This window comes from Ornithorhynchus anatinus, chromosome 8, assembly GCF_004115215.2.
Source record: "Ornithorhynchus anatinus isolate Pmale09 chromosome 8, mOrnAna1.pri.v4, whole genome shotgun sequence".
NCBI lineage: Eukaryota > Metazoa > Chordata > Mammalia > Monotremata > Ornithorhynchidae > Ornithorhynchus > Ornithorhynchus anatinus.
The window spans coordinates 54,759,522-54,779,117 of NC_041735.1; the positions used below are offsets into that span (position 1 = coordinate 54,759,522).

The 19,596-nt window shown below is 43.9% G+C and overlaps 1 protein-coding gene across 1 annotated transcript in view; it reads left to right on the plus strand.

The window, feature by feature from the left end:
• The window catches only part of HIBADH (3-hydroxyisobutyrate dehydrogenase), a 130,550-nt gene that overhangs the window by 27,096 nt on the left and 83,858 nt on the right, over positions 1–19,596 (plus strand). The window contains exons 3-4 of the mRNA XM_007667351.3: positions 4,838–4,947; positions 6,519–6,640. Coding sequence (XP_007665541.2) covers positions 4,838–4,947; positions 6,519–6,640 — 232 coding nt within the window. The remainder of the gene's footprint in view (positions 1–4,837; positions 4,948–6,518; positions 6,641–19,596) is intronic.

A 19,596-nucleotide genomic window follows, 5' to 3' on the forward strand; every position in this document is an offset into this window, starting at 1 on the left:
AGTTAAGTGACTTGCCCAAAGTCACACAGCTGACAAGTGGCGGAGCCAGGATTAGAACCCATGACCTCTGACTCCCAAGCCCGGGCTCCTTTCCACTGAGCCACGCTGCTTCTCTATAAAGAAGACTTTGTAGTCTTCTTTAATCTGGTATCAGTCAATCAGTGGTATTTATTGAGTGCTTAGTGTGTCCAGACCAGACCAATGTACTAAAGTTGAATTGTGGCTCCCGGTGTGCACCCCTCTAGAGCATGTTAGACCATTTAATGAACCTCAGAATCCAGCTGCCGCTTGGGTTCAGATCGACACCAGATCAGCACTGAGGAATGGTGGGGGGAACCCAATTCAGTCTGTTAGCTTGCGAGTCTCTGGAAAGACCCATTGCATCTAAGTATCCTCTAGAGAGTCCAGTTCACTTTCAACAGGTCCCAGAAGAAACCAAGTCCATTCATCGCTCTCGGGGGAGGAACTTAGTTCAGTGCTCGGCACGTAGTAAGCGCTTAACAAATGCCATAATTATTTGAGGGGGAGGCCTGCGAAATCTAACTGGTAAATTGCAAAATGGTGCCACCCATTCACATACTCTGTACTTGAGAAAGTCCAACAAGCAAAGTCCATGATCCCTGCCTGCAGAGAGCCTACAGTCTAATGAGTAAGGTCTGAAGTGAAAGGCTCCAAATATGCCTCTGACGCCATTCTTCCTCAACTTATCAAAACCCTTACCCCCCTTCTTCTTTCCCTAACTGCCATATTCACTCGCCAATGCCTTCCCCACTGCTTTGAGACATGCCCGTCTATCCCCTGTTCTAAAATAACCCTTCCTTGACCCCATGGCACCCTCCAGTTATTGCCCCATCCCTCTCCTCACCATTCCTCTCCAAATTCCATGAACGAGCTATCTACACCTGCTGTCTCAAGTTCCTCTCCTCCAATTCCCTCCTCTACCCTCTTCGATCTGGCTTCCGTCCCTTTCGCTCCACCGAAACCACCTTCTCTAAGGTCGCCTCCTTGCCAGATCCAGTGGCCTCTACTCCGTCCTCATCCTCCTCGACCTCTCAGCTGCCTTTGACACTGTCGACCATCCCCTTCTCCTGGAAACGTCGTCCAGCCTCGGCTTCACCGACACGGTCCTCTCCTGGTTCTCCTCCCATCTCTCTGGCCACTCGTTCTCGGTCTCTTTTGCCAGCTCCTCCTCTGCCTCCGTCCCCTAACTCAAGGTTCATTCCTGGGTCCCCTTCTATCCTGCCTCTGCCACTTGTCAGCTGTGTGACTGTGGGCAAGTCACTTCACTTTTCTGGGCCTCAGTTCCCTCATCTGCAAAATGGGGATGAAGACTGCGAGCCTCACGTGGGACAACCTGATTACCCTGTATCTCCCCCAGCGCTTAGAACAGTACTCTGCACATAGTAAGCGCTTAACAAATACCAACATTATTATTATTCTCCATCTGCAACCATTCCCTTGGAGAACTAATTCACTCACACGGCTTCAGCTACCACCTGTGTGGTCGATACCCAGATCTACATTGCCAGCCCTGATCTCTCTCCCTCTCTGCAGTCTCGCATTTCCTTCTGCCTTCAAGACATCTCTACTTGGATGTCCTCCTTTCACCTCAAACTTAATATGGCTAAAACTGAACTTTATCTTCCCACCCGAACCCTGTCCGCCTGCCTACTTTCCCATCACTGTTGACGACACCACCAAAAGAAGGCAGCATGGTGTAGTGGATAGAGCATGGACCTGGAAGTCAGAGGGTCATGGGTTCTAATCTTGGCTTCACTTGTCTCCCTGACTTGCTTCTTTCATTCATCCTCCCTCTCAGCCCCACAGCACTATATATATACATATATATCTGGAATTTATTTATATTTGTATATTAATATCAGTTTCCCCCTCTAGACTGTGAAGCCTTTGTGGGCAAGGAATGTGCCTGTTGTACTCTCTCAAGCACTAGTACAATGCTTTGCACACAGTTAAGCGTTCAGTAAATATAATTGAATGAATATGCCAAATGGATGCACGTTGGAACTTATTGTGCACTTTTTGGGCTGGGAGTTTTCATTCCAGAGCTCGCTAGAGTGAAAAATACTTGTCCAGGTTGTGCCCCGTAGCCAAGACAATCCCTCTCCTTTAGCATGAAATAGGAGGAAGAGAACATCTACTCCTTTGTTTTAAAATCTGGGCCATTTGAAATTTGATTTCCTGTGCTGCTAATACAATATTTATTCCTCATGTTCTGTTCCCGAGATGATAAAAAATGACATGGGAAACTGAATTGCAAGATGAAAATTAATTTCCTTGGGATATTACTTTGAAAGTCAAATTCTGAATGAAGAAAAAAATGCATTGTCTTAGGTCGTTACAACGTTCCTCTCTTTGCAGTCCGTCTCTAAGAATCCTCTTGTTTTAAAGTACTAAAAATCAAAAGTAAATGTTCGCAAGTCTTTGCGGTACAAAAAACACGGACATTTCTGTTTCCAGGAAGTCTTCTATTTTAGTCCTTTCCGTAAGAGATGTCAGTATCTCATTTCTAATACCTTTTGAAACCAGTACCTGGAGAAGAAATAAGATCCGGCCGTTAGAATTCAGTTCTGTTATTCTTATCCTCAGCTCCTAGTGGGACTGGAGGCACATCATTTAAATTCTGGAACCTGTTTTCTCGTGTTAACTGAAGCAAAAAACTTTGCACCTTTAAGCTAATAAGTGAAAAGGCCACGTAGTTCCTGTGTGATCTCTCTGCACGAATGAACTGGTAGTTGTTATAATGGAAATACTAGAGCAGCCTCCGAAGGTAGAAAACAGTGCAAGGGCAAGGATCTGTGTTCTAATCCCACCTCTACCACTTTCATTCCTTTATTCAGTCGTATTTATTGAGCCCTCACTGTGTGCAGAGCACTGTACTAAGCACTTGGAAAGTACAATTTGGCAACAAATGGAGACAATCACTTGTCTGCTCTGGGACCTTGGGCAAGTCTCTTAACTTCTCTGTGCCCAAGTTACCTCATCTGTAAAATGGGGATTAAGACGGTGAGCATCACGTGGGACAGGGACAATGTCCAACTTGATTACCTTGTATCTACCACAACACTTAGAACAGTGTGTGGCATGTGGTAAGTGCTTATTAACAAGTACCATTAAAAAATCTTCTTAATTTTTTTAATGGTATTGCAAAACGCTTACTATGTTCCAGGCACTGTGCTAAGCACTGGGGTAGATAAAAGCTCATGGGGTTGGACACATACGGTCCCATATGGGGCTCACAGTCTTAATGCCCATTTTACAGATGAGAGAATCCGGGCAGAGAAATGAAGTGACTTGCCCAAGGTCACACAACAGATAAGTGTCAGAGCCGGGATTAGAAGCGAGGTCCTTGTGACACAAGGCCTGTGCTCTATCCACTAGGCTACACTGCTCATTTTCTTTTATTTCACCTGCCTTTCCCTTTTATTTCTTGGTGTGTTTTTTTAAATACAGGCTTGCGAAGGAGAGAGGTGGGGTCTAGCAAGGTACATTTGGGAATCACCCCCCATAAAGGTGGTAGTTGAAGCCATGGGAGTGATGAGCTCCCCAAGGGAGTGAGTGTAAAGGGAGAAGAGAAGGTGACTCAGAGCCTTGAAGGACCCCCACGGTTAGGGGGTGGGAGGCAGGAATCGAGCTGCTGAAAGAGCAAGAGGTAAGGAGACCCAGAAAGAACCAATTTGTGAAAACCATGGTGGTATTTTTCATTGAGACAGTCCCTCAGCAGTCTAAGCATTTTAGCAAGAATAAATTGCATCCTTTATTTTCTTTCTCCCATTTCTTTCTCTCTTATTTCACCTGCCTCACTTCCGTCTGACCTCCTACTGTCTGCCAGGTCAGCCGGGAAGGACCCGGCCTGGGTTTAACATAGGGGCTTTTAAAGCCTTCACTAGCCTGATACTCGGAGTCTGTGATGTGTACCTCTGTCTCCTTGGGCTTTCCCTCTCTAGACTGTAAGCTTGTTGTGGGCGGGGACCGTGTCTACCAACTCGGTTATATGGTACCCTCTGAACAGTGCCCTGCCCACAGTAAGCGCTCAACAAATATGATTGCTTCTATTGCCTTTTCCTCCTCCTCTCTTTCCATTCCCTTTCCTGCCTTCCTGGGAAGTCTTGTTTTCTGGCTGGTGATGCCCCACTTAGACCTTGGAAAAAAAAAAAATCTGGCTATTTTAGCCACGCTATGCATGTCCCATTTGGTATAAGAAAGCTTTCCCTGTTCTCCGCACCAGGTCAGACTCCCTTGTCAATCGTGTGATCGGGCTGCCCGGCTGATAGTGCTAGAATGTTTTTCTCAGCCAACCAAAGTACATACCAAAAAAGTATGCGATTTCAGGATCCCGACAGGAGGAGCCATGAGAAGTGTGTCTGTTCCCAGGGCTGTTAGATTTTGCCCTTTTCCCCCCACAGCTCCCCTCACGCTTTTTAAAGTAAACAACAGATTTTGATGCCATGGAAACAGGATTTGTATGTGTAAGAGGAATGAACTCCTTATTTTAGACCATGAGGGTGAAAGCTTTCAATCTTTTGGTTTGATGTATGATTTTGGTAGCTGTCACAGTTATATTTATGCGTACGCCTATAAACCGGAGTGCAGTGGGTCATGTTTGTGCTCTACAGACGGTTGAAGTCAATAAAAAGTATTAATTTTACCTTGACAGCTATAGCAGTGTTAAAGAATTAAATAGGTAGAAATGATCTCCTGAATTTTGTGTCTAGTAAATCAATTTAGCACAAATGTAGGTTAAATCCCATCTTTGTCACTTTTGTAGAATGTTAAAGCTTTGCAGCTTTGATCATTTTCTTCAATTTTATTTTTATAGGTAATGGCTTCACCAGCAGATGTAGCAGAGAGAGCAGACAGAATTATTACAATGCTGCCCTCCAGCCTCAATGCAATAGAAGCTTATACAGGACCAACTGGAATTCTGAAGTAGGTATTTGCTCTGTGGTGGATAATTTCCTGTTATGGTGTGGTAGCTTCAAAATTCCACATCTGTTAGAATCATGCTCGTGTTTTTTTCTGTTTCTTCAAGGGGATTTGTGTAGCTCCTCACTCTTTATATAAGAATGATTTTTTTTTTTCTTCCAAGCCAAAGATGTGGAAGCCTCTTCCTTGACTCCCCATTTTCTCAACGTATATATTCTGCTTCCACTATTAACCGGGCTTCGGTAACTTCAGTTAAAACCCTTTTGAACTACTAGCCGTGTGTTTAACAAGCTACTTTCCCTGTGTGCTCACTACCACTTGCAAAAAAAGAAATAGCTCCATCCCAGTCTGCCAAGAAAAGCTCCTATGAGAGATGAAATTAACTCTTGACAGCGTCATCTCAAACAGTTATTTATTGAACGCCCCTCAGAGGCGTGGAACTATGCTAGGAATGAGACTCCATGAAATGAGGACATTCCCTCAAGGAATTTAGTGGGCCACCATTTTCCATTCATTCATTCGTATTTATTGAGCGCTTACTTTGTGCAGAGGACTATACTGAGCGCTTGGGAAGTACAATACAGCAAGGGAGACGATCCCCGCCCACAACAGGCCATTATCTATCTGCTGCTCCTTCTTTATCAGTCTGCTAGTGTGGTGCTGGTAATTGTCCCTCCTTGGAGGACCTGTTGTAGTTTCCAGCTTTATTAATAGTTTTTAACAATAGTTATAATATTTGTTAAGCATTTACTATGTGCCAAGCCCTGAACTAAGTGCTGGTGTAGATGCCAGATTGGTTGGACACAGTCTCTGTCCCTCATGGGACTTGCGGTCTGAGTTGGAGGGAGAACTGGTCTGGTCTAGTGGATGGAGCACAGGACCTGGGTTCTAATTCTGGTTCCCCCACTTGTCTGCTGGGTGACCTTGGGCGAGTCACTTAACTTCCCTTTGCCTCAGTTACCTTATCCGTAAAATGGGGATTAAGACTGTGAGCCCCCTGTGACACATGGACTGTGTCCAACTTGATTAGCCTGTATCTGCCCCAGCGTTCAGTACAGTGTCTGGCACATAGTAAACGTTTAACATGGCATTAAAAACAAAAGAAGGTTGCTACTATACAGCAGATAAGCGTCCTTCTTGAGGAAATTGCGTATAGACATGAGAAATCCCACATGAGGTTATTCAGTTCAGAGAAACCATTTTCAAAAGACTGAACCCCAAGAAGTGTTGTCCTGTTAAATAGTACGTGAATATGGTAGAATTACTGTCTAAATTCAGCACGTGTTTTGAGTTCTGTATCTGCTTTCTACATTCGCCTTCATTAATTGGACTGTGGGCTGCCTTCACTGAAATCTTTTTGTTTAGTTGAAAGTGAATGTGTGTTTTGCTGATTGTGTTGGAAAGACTGTGGTGGGACTAGCTAGTTGTAATATGATTTTAAGATTAAGACCTCCTTGATAGGTGTAGCAATTTATAGGCTGGGTTGTCTTGGCATGGTATTAATCCTATATGCCTAGTGCTTGCAGAGTCTATTGAGAGTGCCTAACTACAATTTTTTTAAAAAATTTATTTAGGAAAGTGAAGAAAGGTTCATTGTTAATAGATTCCAGTACTATCGATCCTGCAGTTTCAAAGGAACTAGCTAAGGAAGCTGAAAAAATGGGAGCCGTTTTCATGGATGCTCCTGTTTCCGGTGGTAAGTGATAGCTAAAAACATGTATATACTGTGTGTGCTTCTCTACTAATCAAGATGTCTTGAAAAGCTGTCACTCGCATCGGGCCTTTTCTGCCTTAAATTTTAAATGATAGAATGAAGCATAACAATCGACATAATTAAATTGTATATCATTTTAAAAATTTTGATTTTTATTACATTTAATTAAAACTCCTTGTCAACCACTTAATTGTGGTTGATTTTTCTGACCATTTAAACTCTATTATTTTGACTTTGGAATAAGTCAGATTCGGGTTTAAGGCTGTTGTAGGGCTGCACACTTTTCTTAAAATGAACTGTTTTGAACAATTAGTTTTCAGCATTGTTTTGTGGGCTTAGAAATTACTGAAGTTTGTGTAACAATTATTTTTGTCCAGTTGAATTTAAACCCAAGTCCTGCACATTTTGATTTTGCAGATCCAAAGAAGGAACTGTGGAATCTGGCCAATCCAGTCTTTAAGACAGGACAAAGATGAATAATGTAGAAAAAAACTGTGGAAAACTTTTACTTTTTTTCATACAATTTGTAAGACTGTACCAAAATGTATGAAGCAGGTGGACTTGATGTTACAGTAAATGAAAAAACAATTCAGGAAGAATTTGCATTAATTCATGGGTGAGAGGTCCGTCATGGCTGTCAGTGGGAAGCCTGAGGAAATGAGGTGGTGTGTTCTCGAAAATTAGGATATATGTTAAGGATGACAAAGCGTCCTGTTGCCATCGTGAGAGAACAGGGCAGGATTTTCATTGGTGCAGTGGAATAAATGATCCAGGTACCATGTTTCTAGGGGCCCTGAGCAGTTGCTCTTGAGTCCTGTGGCAGGCTCCATTAAGCCAAGCCTGAACACTCCTGTACCGCTCTGCCTTGGTGCTCTATGTGACCCCAAGCCAAGGAGCCTTTTGGACTGTAAGCTCGTCGTGGGACGGAAATGTGTCTAACGTTGATTGTGAGCCCCTCGAGGGACAGAGTCCGTGTCTAATTCCCTGTTGTATCTCTTTTTCGGTGATTATTATGGTGTTCTGCACACATTAAGCCCTTAATACATACTATTACTACTGCCAACTCTGTTATATTGTACTCTCCCAAGCTCTTAGTACTGTGTGCTGCACAGAGAAATTGCTGAGGAAATACCACTGAGGGAGGACAGTGCGCCGTTTCTTGGTGCCTGGTAGAGTGGCCATTTGAAAGTAAATGAATTTGTGCTTCTCAGACTTTCCCCCTCATTCTCTAATCCAGCCACCAGCACATCCCTTGTTCTGATCAGTTTTAATCCCCGTTTTAATTAGTAAGTTGAAATTTTTCTGAATAGAGCTTTGATCCAATGGATTATAAAGTCCTTGAGGGCAGCTATCATGACTCTGTACTCAAGTGTGCTCTCCCAAGCTCTTAGTACAGTGCTCAGCACACAGTCAGTGCTCAGTGAATACTGTTGATTCAGATGAAACTGGGGTAATCATCTCCTAATTAGAAGTTGATAGAATTAGAGTATGTAGGAGAAAAATCTGTGTTCTAGAAGTCCTATGTAATTTGTATTTTTGCCAGCATCTTTCTCCCACATCTTTCCCCCATTTAATCTAAAAAGGCAGATTAAAAAAATATCCTCTCTAATATTTAACTTGCCTTAAGGGCCCAGAATTTCCTGGTTTAAGAGCAGTGGTGTCATGGACTGAAGGGACACTTTGCTGTCAGTCACTACTCTCTGGCTTTGGGATCCTTTTGGCCTACAATCACAAAGCGTTGCTTCTCAGAGCTATGTAAAGGTGCCAGTTCTGGTCTAAAGCCCTTCTAAAATGTCTGCTCTAACTGACTGAGTACTTGGAAGAAGTGGGATTTGAGCAAATTTTCCCCCCTCCACCCACCCATGTCCACCCCTGTTGGAGTCTACCTATTTGGAACTGGGTCCTAACTAGGCGAACTCCTGGGAGAACTAGGATTAGGAAACATATACTTTGGTGCACCAGATGCTTTCTTGAATAGTAGATTCTTTTGAGCTCAGGGAAGGTGTAAATCAAGTGTGAATGCCAGCAACAGAAATGACCAGGTATTTTTTTGGGGGGGTAGCTTCTTTTAAGTTTCTCTCTGTTTTTTCTGAGTGATCCATTCCGGAGCATTTTCATATGCTTTCAGGTGTACATTTTACCCGAGTGCGTACCGTATTCCTTGCTCCCAGCCTAACTTCCGGAAGCCTCATCTTTACCCCCAAGTACCTCACTCCTACAGTCTCTGTTGGATGATTATTATTTCCGACTGTAAAGTAACCTTTCACCAGCACCTTCCAACAAAGCAAAAGCCGTGAGAGTAGAAAGGGAGTCTTTTTTATTAATATCATGTGGTATTTGCTGCTAAGTGTTTGAGCAACAAAGTTGAATTAGGCTTCAAGATAGACAGCTTGGCTCAGACTCGGCTCAGGCTCTGGCATTACCAATCATGTTCTCCTCCTTGTAGATTCCTAATTGAAAATGGCTACTACATTTCGTATATTGTATAATTAGAAATTTGCCTGGTTTATAATCAGCTAATGAATTGATAAAAAAATCCTGGAAGGATTTAGACTGACCAGAGTAATGAGGGAGTAGTTAAAGTAAAATGATAAATTTTGGAAGTGGAAAATTCATGCTAAGGATCAACACCCTTGAATATCAGGTTCATTGGATCGTAGAATAGTATCCCAAGGGACGTGGTGGAAACCAGGTAACTTGACATTTAAACACCAGACTGGACAAAATGTTAGGGGGAAGAAAATGAAAGTAATGGAGATTGGCTAGTTGAGCTAATTTCTTCAATTCATAGAATTTCTATATTTTGTTGTGACAGTCTTCTGTCGAAAACTCAATTCAAAGAAAACTTTCCAGATAGAAGCTGGAAGTTAAAGATCTGTTGGCATATTTTGAAAGAAAGAAGAAAGCCATAGTGGCAAAGCCAACATTTGCTGTTCATGCCTGAATGGCTATTCTGGGAAGATTAAATCCCTTTTCTAATTTATTTTTGGGGAAAAAAAGCATCTGCCTTTGAAGGGTGAAGATGTGAGTACTCTCATCATAGAAAAAAAAGAGATCCAAAGGCAATAAGAACATTTCAATGTTCTCCTTCAACACACCTTCTGTTATTGAAGAAGAGATCCTGCAAAGTACTAAACACTTTGCAATATACAAAAACATGGCACTTGTCCCAGTCACTGGAGAAATCACCACAGCAGTCAGAACTCTCAAAAGAAGGGAAAATCACCTGGACCTGATGGCATCCTCACTGAGATCTACTCACATGGAAGAAACACCTGCTTTAGCATCTATACAGGCTCTTCCTCGGCATATGGACCACTGAAGAAATGCCACGGGACCTCAAGGATGCTGCCATAATCACCATCTTCAAGATGAAAAGTAAATGAGCACACTGTGGTATCTCACTGTTCTTTATTATCAGTATCTCATTACTTTCCATTGCCAGAAAGAGCCTAGACAAAGAACTCTGATTGTCTACTGCAGAATGTCAACAGCTGAATGCTCCAGAGTCACAGTGGAGCTTTTGACTAAAACACTAAACAGCTGATGTAATCTCTGCTGCACGGCAAATGCAGGGAGCTTCACTAAGACCCCTACAGAGTTTTTCAGAGACCTTAGAAAAGCTTTTGATTCTCTCAGTAGATCTGGGTTGTGGAAATTACTTAGCAAATTAAACTGCCCTGAAGAGTTGGCGATTCTGAGACTGCTTCACGATGGCATGGCTGGCTGGATCAGAGCCTAGGGTTCCCAGGCCGTTCTGGTCCTCGTCGATAAAGGAGTAAAGCAGGGATCAGGGCAACGTAGTCAACCTGTGGAATTTATTTTATGTAGCCACGTTGGAAGAGAAGACAAGAAAGCTGGCTGCAGGAATTACAGTAAGCTTCTGCATTGCTGGGAAATCCTTCCAACTCAGTGGATTTTGAGCACCATCCAAAGTTTCATTCATTCAATAGTATTTATTGAGCGCTTACTATGTGCAGAGCACTGTACTAAGCGCTTGGAATGTACAAATCAGTAACAGATAGAGACAGTCCCTGCCCTTTGACGGGCTTACAGACTAATCGGGGGGAGATGGACAGACAAAAACAATGGCTATAAATAGAATCGAGGGGATGAACATCTCATTAAAATAACAGCAAATAAATAGAATCAATGTGATGTACATCTCATTAGCAAAATAAATAGGGTAATGAAAATATATACAGTTGAGCGGACAAGTACAGTGCTGAGGGGAGGGGAAGGGAGAGGGGAGGAGCAGAGGGAAACGGGGGAAGAAAGGGCTTAGCTGAGGAGAGGTGAAGGGGGGGCGGTAGAGGAGGTGAGCTTTAAGTGGGGTTTTGAAGAGGGGAAGAGAATTAGTTTGGCGGAGGTGAGGAAGGAGGGCATTCCAGGACAGCGGGAGGACGTGGCCCAGGGATCGACGGCAGGATCGCGAGAACAGGGGACGGTGAGGAGGTGGGCGGCAGAGGAGCGGAGCGTGCGGGGTGGGCAGTAGAAAGAGAGAAGGGAGGAGAGGTAGGAGGGGGCAAGGTGATGGAGAGCCTTGAAGCCTAGAGTGAGAAGTTTGAAAGACAGTCATTCAATAATGGTTGTATGCAGATTACTGCCGCCAAAGTCCCCAGCCAAGAAGAAATGCCAACGATTGTGAACGGCTTTACCGAAGCAGCTAGGCGGTACGGGCTGATAAGTCTAAAGAAATTTGAGGTTATGGATCCAGTGGGCATCAGGGAAGCCATTCACAAAACTAAAAGTGTATATTGGCAATTTGGAGCTAACCGTTGTCCTACTGACCAAAGATACAATAGACAAGGAGGTAGAAAATTGAATCAAGAAGGCCAATGCATCCTTTGAGAAACTCTAAAATTGATTTTGGCAGCTGTTACCAAGGTTTGTGCCAAACTAAAAGTCTACTGAACTGTAGTGCTGTCCAGCTTCCTCTGCAGCTGTAAGACCTGAACCCAACGTGAGTGATCCACCCGACTCTGTGCAGTCCTAGCAAAATCGTCTGTGGGCGATACTCAACGTCAGATGGCCAGATAGGATCCCGTTAAAGGAAGTTCTGGACTGAGGTTCATTTTCTTGTATCAAAGCTACTTACCTCCAGTTAGTGTATAATACCAGAAAATAAACTTCGTTAATCACTGCGCTGCCTCCCTTTGCTCCGTGCCAGAAGAGGGGCCGAACCCCTCGTTAGGAGAAAGAATACTCGAGAGAATATCCCCTTATCTCATCATTCTGGAGTCTTCAGGCAGAAGTGGTGGATGAGCCTTGGCCCTGAGACTTCACGTCCAGGAATTTGACGACTGTGCTAGTGGTTTGTGCTGCTCGGTTCACACTCTCTCTTTGTGTTTCCACTGTTGCATGAAGTGCGGTGGATGTAAAATGCCCGCACTTTTCCTTTTATGCATAGGAGCCCTTTTTGATCAAAGTCCTAACAGTGTGGAGCCAGTGCTGGGCCACAGCTGTGAAGCCCAGGAGGAGATTGTGATGCTAGCAACTGGTGCCTTTGCGGCCTACGTTAATCTCTGAATTTCAGGATTCCCCCGGGCTCAGTCCACCTCGCAAATGCCCCAGGTGATTGTTTGGTCAGAGCCATCACCAGTGATGGCACGGCCCTAGCAAACATTCCTCTACTTGGAAAACTGGGATCAGAGTCCCACAGCTGTGCATTTTACCTCTGAACCAAAAGCGGGGATGTAGCTGATAGGAAAGGAATGGGCCCAAAAGAGGGGATTTTCAAGGTAGAGGAAAAACCGTCGCTCTTTTTGATTCTCAATAGTAATGTTGGTATTTGTTAAGCGCTTACTATGTGCCAAGTACTGTTCTAAGCGCTGGGGTAGATACAAGGTAATCAGATTGTCCCAGGTGGAGCTCACAGTCTTCATCTCCATTTTCCAGATGAGGTAACTGAGGCACAGAGAAGTTAAGCGACTTGCCCAAAGTCACACAGCTGACAAGTGGCAGAGCTGGGATTAGAACCCATGACCTCTGACTCCCAAGCCCGGGCTCTTTCCACTAAGCCACGCTGCTTCTCTCTACTTATATATACGTATGTGTGTATACACATATACAGTCATATTTATTGAGCTCTTACTGTGTGCAAGGCACTGTACTGAGCACTTGGTAGAGTACAATACAACAACAAAAAGACGTTCCCTGCCCACAGTGAGTTTACAGTCGAGTGGACAGACGCATTTACATATATATATATATTCTTTGATACAAGAACTAGTGCAACAGGGAGAGAGGGCAGAGGTGCCTGATGTCTTTTCAAATTGAGCCTTCCCAACCATTTAACCTGATTTCTGCAAATGGAGAAAATAAAAAAGGGGCATGGAATTTCAATTATAAATGGTAGAGGTTGGAGAGGGATGTCAGGGTGACCTAGTCTTGTTGTTTATTAAGCATTCGTTATGGGCCGAGCGCTCAGATGAACTGCAAGGTGATCAGAAGAGACACAGCCTCTGCCCTTTTCAGATTTAGAGGTGTGGGGTAAGGTGAATGGAGGGAGAAACTGCTTCTTATTCTGATTCATGAGGAACTTCAAAGAGTTAAGTCCAAGGAGGCATTGATTTTGGAGGAATGTGGTACATTTCCAGAATAAAGGTCCATGTGTATTTGCAGTTAATGAAGTCCTGTAAAACTTACCTTTCCAAGGGCCAGAACTGTATTGAAAATATTCACTAATTTCATTGTTAGAATGTGAATATGAGTCCTGGTTATGAATCAGTCACTGGTATTTATTAAACCCTTAATATGTGTAGAGCACTGTACTAGCATTTAGAAGAATACAGTAGACAGACACCATCCCTGCCCTCAAAGAGTTTACAGTTTGGCAGAAGCAAACAGTTCTCGAATGGCATCTCTGGCTACCATAAGTCTCTCTCTGTCTCCTGAATATGGTATGCCTGTGTATTCACCGTACAGTATTATATTCAGTAAATGCAAATGTCAAAATTGAATAATTGATCTCGTATATATGGTATTTCTCTTTAAGAAAGGCAAATTATACTGTAGTTGGCTGGAATAATTTTTAGTAACTTTTTCCTTAACATATTGAGTAGAGAAGGCAGCAAGCCTTATTAAGCAGTTACTATTTAACAAGCTATGAAAAATTCACAACCTGGTGTGCTTGTTTAATTCTCTTCAAAAGCCTCTTAAAAGACTTAGGTTTTCAGCCAGCGTCAAATCTATGCTGTGATTATTTTTAAAAATCAAGTGTATAGTCCTAGCTTTCCTATTTACTGGACCAGATCTCCACTGTTTCACCAGTACCATATCTAATCTATGGTTAAAGGACCACAAAATCTGAAATTATTTATTCTTTGGCACCCAACAAGACCATTCTAGTTAGGGGTTTGTTGGTATTTCCATTTCGAATGTTTCTTAGAGAGGCTTACAACTTGGCAGTTTTACTTGGCATCAGGCTGAAACATGCTATTTCTGTTGAAGAGCAAATTCTTAGACCAAATTCTTCTACTTCAGTTTGGCTATGCTTGGGTGAGGAAAAATAAATTTATTTGGGGTGTTGTCTGATGCTCTTTGGTGTTCTATAAACATTTTTGTGTCCTAAAGGTACTTAAAAATGAAGGAAAGTTATAATCTTCATTTTTTAAGTAGTGAAGCAGAATGACGTGTTTTCCTGTTTTACATTGTGACTACTCTAATCTCCATAATAGATGACTCCTAACTGATTTGCAATTTAAGTAAAAATATCATATGTGGTCGATGTAATTCATTTTGAGATCTCAGCAAAAATCCCAATTCTAAAAATAACGATCACAATTAACATATTAAGCTCCTCTAATCAATAACTTGAATTCTTTTTCCAAATATAGAGCTAAAAATGGGGGTGATTCTAAGATGTATTAATTCCAGGCTTCAAAGCTCTCAGTTTCTTCTATAGTTCTTTTATAATGTGTGAAGAACATAAATTTGCCATGTTTTACTATTAATTATGATGCACTAACAAAAATACTTCTAAATTATAGCCAATGTGAAGTCTTCCCCAAGCATTTAAGAGTAATCAGGTAAGTTTCAGAAAAGAAAGAAAATTCACATTTTCCAGAAGAATTAATAGTATTCTCTTTATTTGTTCTAGGGCTTCTTTTTAATTACACCTCTTTCAATACCTATAGACTCTTAATGCTTTGACCCAAGGGGTCCTTCCTCCATCCTTTTGTCTGTCCCTTTTCTCCCTGAATACTGTAGGCGGCACAGAGTTGTCTCCTATAACTCCCTCCTCAGGCCCCTTGTCTTCCCACCTCCCCCATCCCTTGCCCCCGTTGACCTGACCACCTATGGTGCTTCGAGAAGCAGCGTGGCTCAGTGGATAGAGCACGGGCTTGGGAGTCAGAGGTCGTGGGTTCTAATCCCGGCTCCGCCACTTGTCAGCTGTGTGACTTTGGGCAAGTCACTTCACTTCTCTGTGCCTCAGTTACCTCATCTGGAAAATGGGGACTAAGACTGTGAGCCCCACTGGGACAACCTGATCACTTTGTATCTCCCCCCAGCGCTTAGAACAGTGCTTTGCACATAGTAAGCGCTTAACAAATACCCATATTATTATTATTACTTTCCAAGTGGTTAGGACAGTGCTCTGCACATGGTTAGGGCTCAATAAATATGATTGAATGAATGAAGAAAATTTTCATTAAGAAAACTGACACCATCAGGTGTGTGCTCCCTAAAATCACTCCCGCCCCTCCTCGGTCCCTCTCCCTTCCAGCCCCCTCTTCAACTCCCCCATCCTTCCCAGTAGTATCTCTAGAGGAGATCTAGAGATCCCGGCTCTGCCACTTGTCAGCTGTGTGACTGTGGGCAAGTCACTTAACTTCTCTGTGCCTCAGTTGCCTCATCTGTAAAATGGGGATTAACTATGAGCCTCATGTGGGACAACCTGATTACCCTGTGTCTACCCCACTGGTAGAACAGTGCCCTGCACATATTAAGCACTTAACAAATACCAACATTATTATTATTATTATTATCTCCTGTCTTCTCCCAAAAGCCACCCCCTCCACCTGCACCTCCGACCCCTTTCCTTCACACCTTATCAAAACACTCGCCCCCCCCCCCCTTCTTTCTTCCCTCCCTACCCTCTGTCTTCAACCGTTCTTCAGTGGCTGCTTCCCCACTGCTTTCAAATATGCCCATGTTTCCCCTATCCTAAAAAAAAACAACCCTCCCTTGACTCGACAGCTCCATTTTTGTACAAAAACATTTAGGACATGAAACCCCACTCCTCAGAAATCTCCAGTGGTCCACCTCTGCATCAGACAAAAACTCCTCACCACTGGCTTTAGAGCACTCTGTCAGCTCGTCCCCTCCTGCCTCACCACGCTTCTCTCCTTGCCCACCCCAGCCTGCGTACTTCACTCCTCTAGTGCTAACCTTCTCACCGTGCCTCGATCTCATCACTTGGCTCCCCCGCTCTAGACTGTGAGCTCGTTCCGTGTACTCTCCCAGGGGCGTAGTACAGTGCTCTGCGCACAGTAAGGACTCAGTAAATACTCAGTAAATGAATGAATTTGCCTTACTAGTAAAATCCTAATTGAGCTATATATATATTTTTTTTTGAGAAATGCAAATGAATGTACTTCATGCCTTTCATTCATTGTCATATTAAGCACTTACTGTGTGAAGAGCACTATACTGAGCGCTTGGGAAAGTATGATACAACAGTAAACAGTGACATTCTCTGCCCATAATGAGCTCACCATCTAGAGGTGGGGAGACAGACATCAATCCAAATAAATAAAATTACAGATGTATACATAGGCGCTGTGGGGCTGGTCGGGGGAAGAGCAAAGGGAGCAGGTCAGGGCGACGCAGAAGGGAGCGGGAGATGAGGAAAAGTGGGGCTTAGTCTGAGAAGGCCTCTTGAAGAGATGTGCCTTCAATCAGCCTTTGAAGAGGGGAGAATAATTGGCAGATTTGAGGAGGGAGAGCATTCCAGGCCAGAGGCAAGACGTGTGCCAGCGGTCGGCGGCAAGACTGGCGAGATGAGGGCCCAGTGAGAAGGTTAGCACTGGAGGAGCCAAGTGTGTGGCCTGGGTTGTAGGAGAGAAGCGAGGTGAGGTAGGAGGGGGCAGAGTGATGGAGTGCTCTAAGGCCAGTGGTGAGGAGGATCTGTTTGATACGGCCTGATCTCCTCCCGACAGAGCCATTGGCCGACTTGAGTCCATGCAGAAATTGCTGGGTCCTTTTAACCCTTGTCTTTGGATTTCCCCATCTTGTGAAGGAACAGAAGACCGTAAGCTAGTTCTGTAGACTTTAAGCGGGTCGTGGGCAGGGAAATAGTTTATTGTTGAATTGTACTCTCCCGAACGCCTAGTACGGTGCTCTGCGTACAGTAAGCATTCAGTAAGTACGACTGAATGAATGAACGTGCAGTTGAGGAATGATTTTGAATGGTGATGGGGACCTCCTCACAGCTTATTCCCTTCAGTGCATCATCTTACACTAGACTCCTGAAATGCTATGAACCGTCCTACATATTGCTCAAGGGAATAATAATAATAATGTTGGTGTTAAGTGCTTACTGTGTGCAAAGCACTGTTCTAAGCGCTGGGGGGGATACAAGGTGATCACGTTGGCCCTCATGGGGCTCACAGTCTTCATCCCCATTTTACAGATGAGGTAACTGAGGCCCAGAGAAGTTAAGTGACTTGCCCAAAAGGCAACTGTAGAAAGGCTACACATACTGCGTGTTCCTGGTGGCGCCCTTTCTGTAAGTCTAAGTGGAGCAAAGGTGTCTCTCATTTCCCAGGGTGAAGTTGGCTGCGGACCTGTCTATCCGCGGCAGTCGGTGAGTTTCCGTGATCTTTAATTCCAGCAAAGCAGAGGCGACCTGGTTGAGAAGCTGTGGGAGAAGATGGAAGTAGGAATTTAAAACTGGATTGCTGTCCAAACTTCATCTGAGAAACCTTGCCTGGCCAGCTGCTACCTTGATTTGAAAGGCCTCTCTCCTATCAATCATATTTATTGAGCACGTATAATAATAATGTTGGTATTTGTTAAGCGCTTACTATGTGCAGAGCACTGTTCTAAGCGCTGGGGTATTTACAGGGTAATCAGGTTGTCCCCCGTGAGGCTCACAGTCTTAATCCCTATTTTGCAGATGAGGGACCTGAGGCCCAGAGAAGTGAAGTGACTTGCCCACAGTCTCACAGCTGACAAGTGGCAGAGCTGGGATTCGAACCCATGATCTCTGACTCCCAAGCCCGGGCTCTTTCCACTGAGCCACGCTGCTTCTCTTATTGTGTGCAGAGCACTGTGATAAGTGCTCAGGAGAATACAATATAACGGACTCGGTAGACCCGTTAGATGATCACAAGGGGCTCTCCTTTCCATCCCCCTGCCCAGATGTGAGCAGCAATGGTGGGATTTATAGACGTGCACAAGTATGGGAAGCAGCATGGCTTAGTGGATAAAATATGGGCCTGGGAGCCCGAGGACCTGGGTTCTAATCCCAGCTCCTCCACTTGCCTGCTGTGTGACCATGGGCAAGTCACTCAACTTCCCTATGCCTCAGTTTCCTCTACTGCAAAATGGGGGGGTTCGGTATCCGTTCTTTCTCCTCCCTAATCTCTGAGCCCCATGCGGGACAGGGACTGTATCCAGCTGGATCAACTTGTATCTACTCCAGTGCTTAGAACAGTACTTGAAATGTAGTAAACACTTAACTATAATAATGTTGGTATTTGTTAAGCGCTTACTATATGCAGAGCACTGTTCTAATCGCTGGGGTAGATACAGAGTCATCAGGTTGTCCCATGTGAGGCTCACAGTGAATCCCCATTTTACAGATGAGGGAACTGAGGCACAGAGAAGTGAAGTGACTTGCCCACAGTCACACAGCTGACAGGTGGCAGAGCCGGAATTCGAACCCATGACCTCGGACTCCCAAGCCCGGGAAAAAGCGTAGGCTGCTTTCCTATGCCTAGGAGCTCTAAAGCTACTTCCCTTCTGCTTCTCAGGCTAGGCCTATACAGTCCTCCCCTCCTCTTCCTCACAGCCATCGCAAGTCTCTCTGCCAGAAGGAATGGGGATGGGGGGGAATAGGGGTGAGCAAGCAGGAAGTCGGGGGATGCTCATCAAATTTTTTTTGGTTTGATTTTTGTCTTCTTGCTGATGTCAGTTTCTGAAGCTATGAAATGATCTTGCAAACGGCTGACGTGCCCGAGGCTGTCTGCAATTAGTTTGCTCTTATCCAATCTCCTTGGATTTGAAAGGCGCTTAAGAAACTTACAGCTTGTGTCAAGATGCTATCCACACATTTTCTTGTTGCTCCTCTGAATATTTTTCATCCAAATCAAATGAGGTCCACTTGGAAACCCCGCCGCATGGAAGTGCTTTAGATTTTCCTTCATTCCTCGTTTACTTTGGATCACTTAACTTGCAGAAAATTAAACTGCATCCAAATTTAATTGCAGTCCTCTGTTCCCTGCCAAGTTAGATAACTCGGCGGACGAGCGCATTATGAGCTGCTCCTCTGCCTTGAAATGACCTTAACCTGACCCGAAGGGAAAGTTTTGTGTTCGGCTCACATTTTCTGTTGACAGTCTAGTGCCTTTTAAGTGGAAACCGCCTTAAGTATTAGAATTATGGCATTTGTCTCATGGTTATGGATTCTTTTCCTTTTAGAACAGCGTTAAGAGGATTAAAGATTTAGAACAGCTGAGTCATTCTGTAGTTTTTATGACGATTCATAACAGTTGTCATAGTAGGATATAATAATAGTTTATTTCACTTTCCGCTAAGTGGTTGCGATTAGCGCTGGGGACCTTTTCATTGAATAAATAGTTTAAGAAGCTATGCGTAAAGTCCTCCTTTTATCGTAAATTGCGTTTCGTTTGTCCTCACTTTTATATTAGGGAATTATCTGATTTTCAAATGGGCAGCTATTTCCACATACAGTCCCTATTATGAAGGAA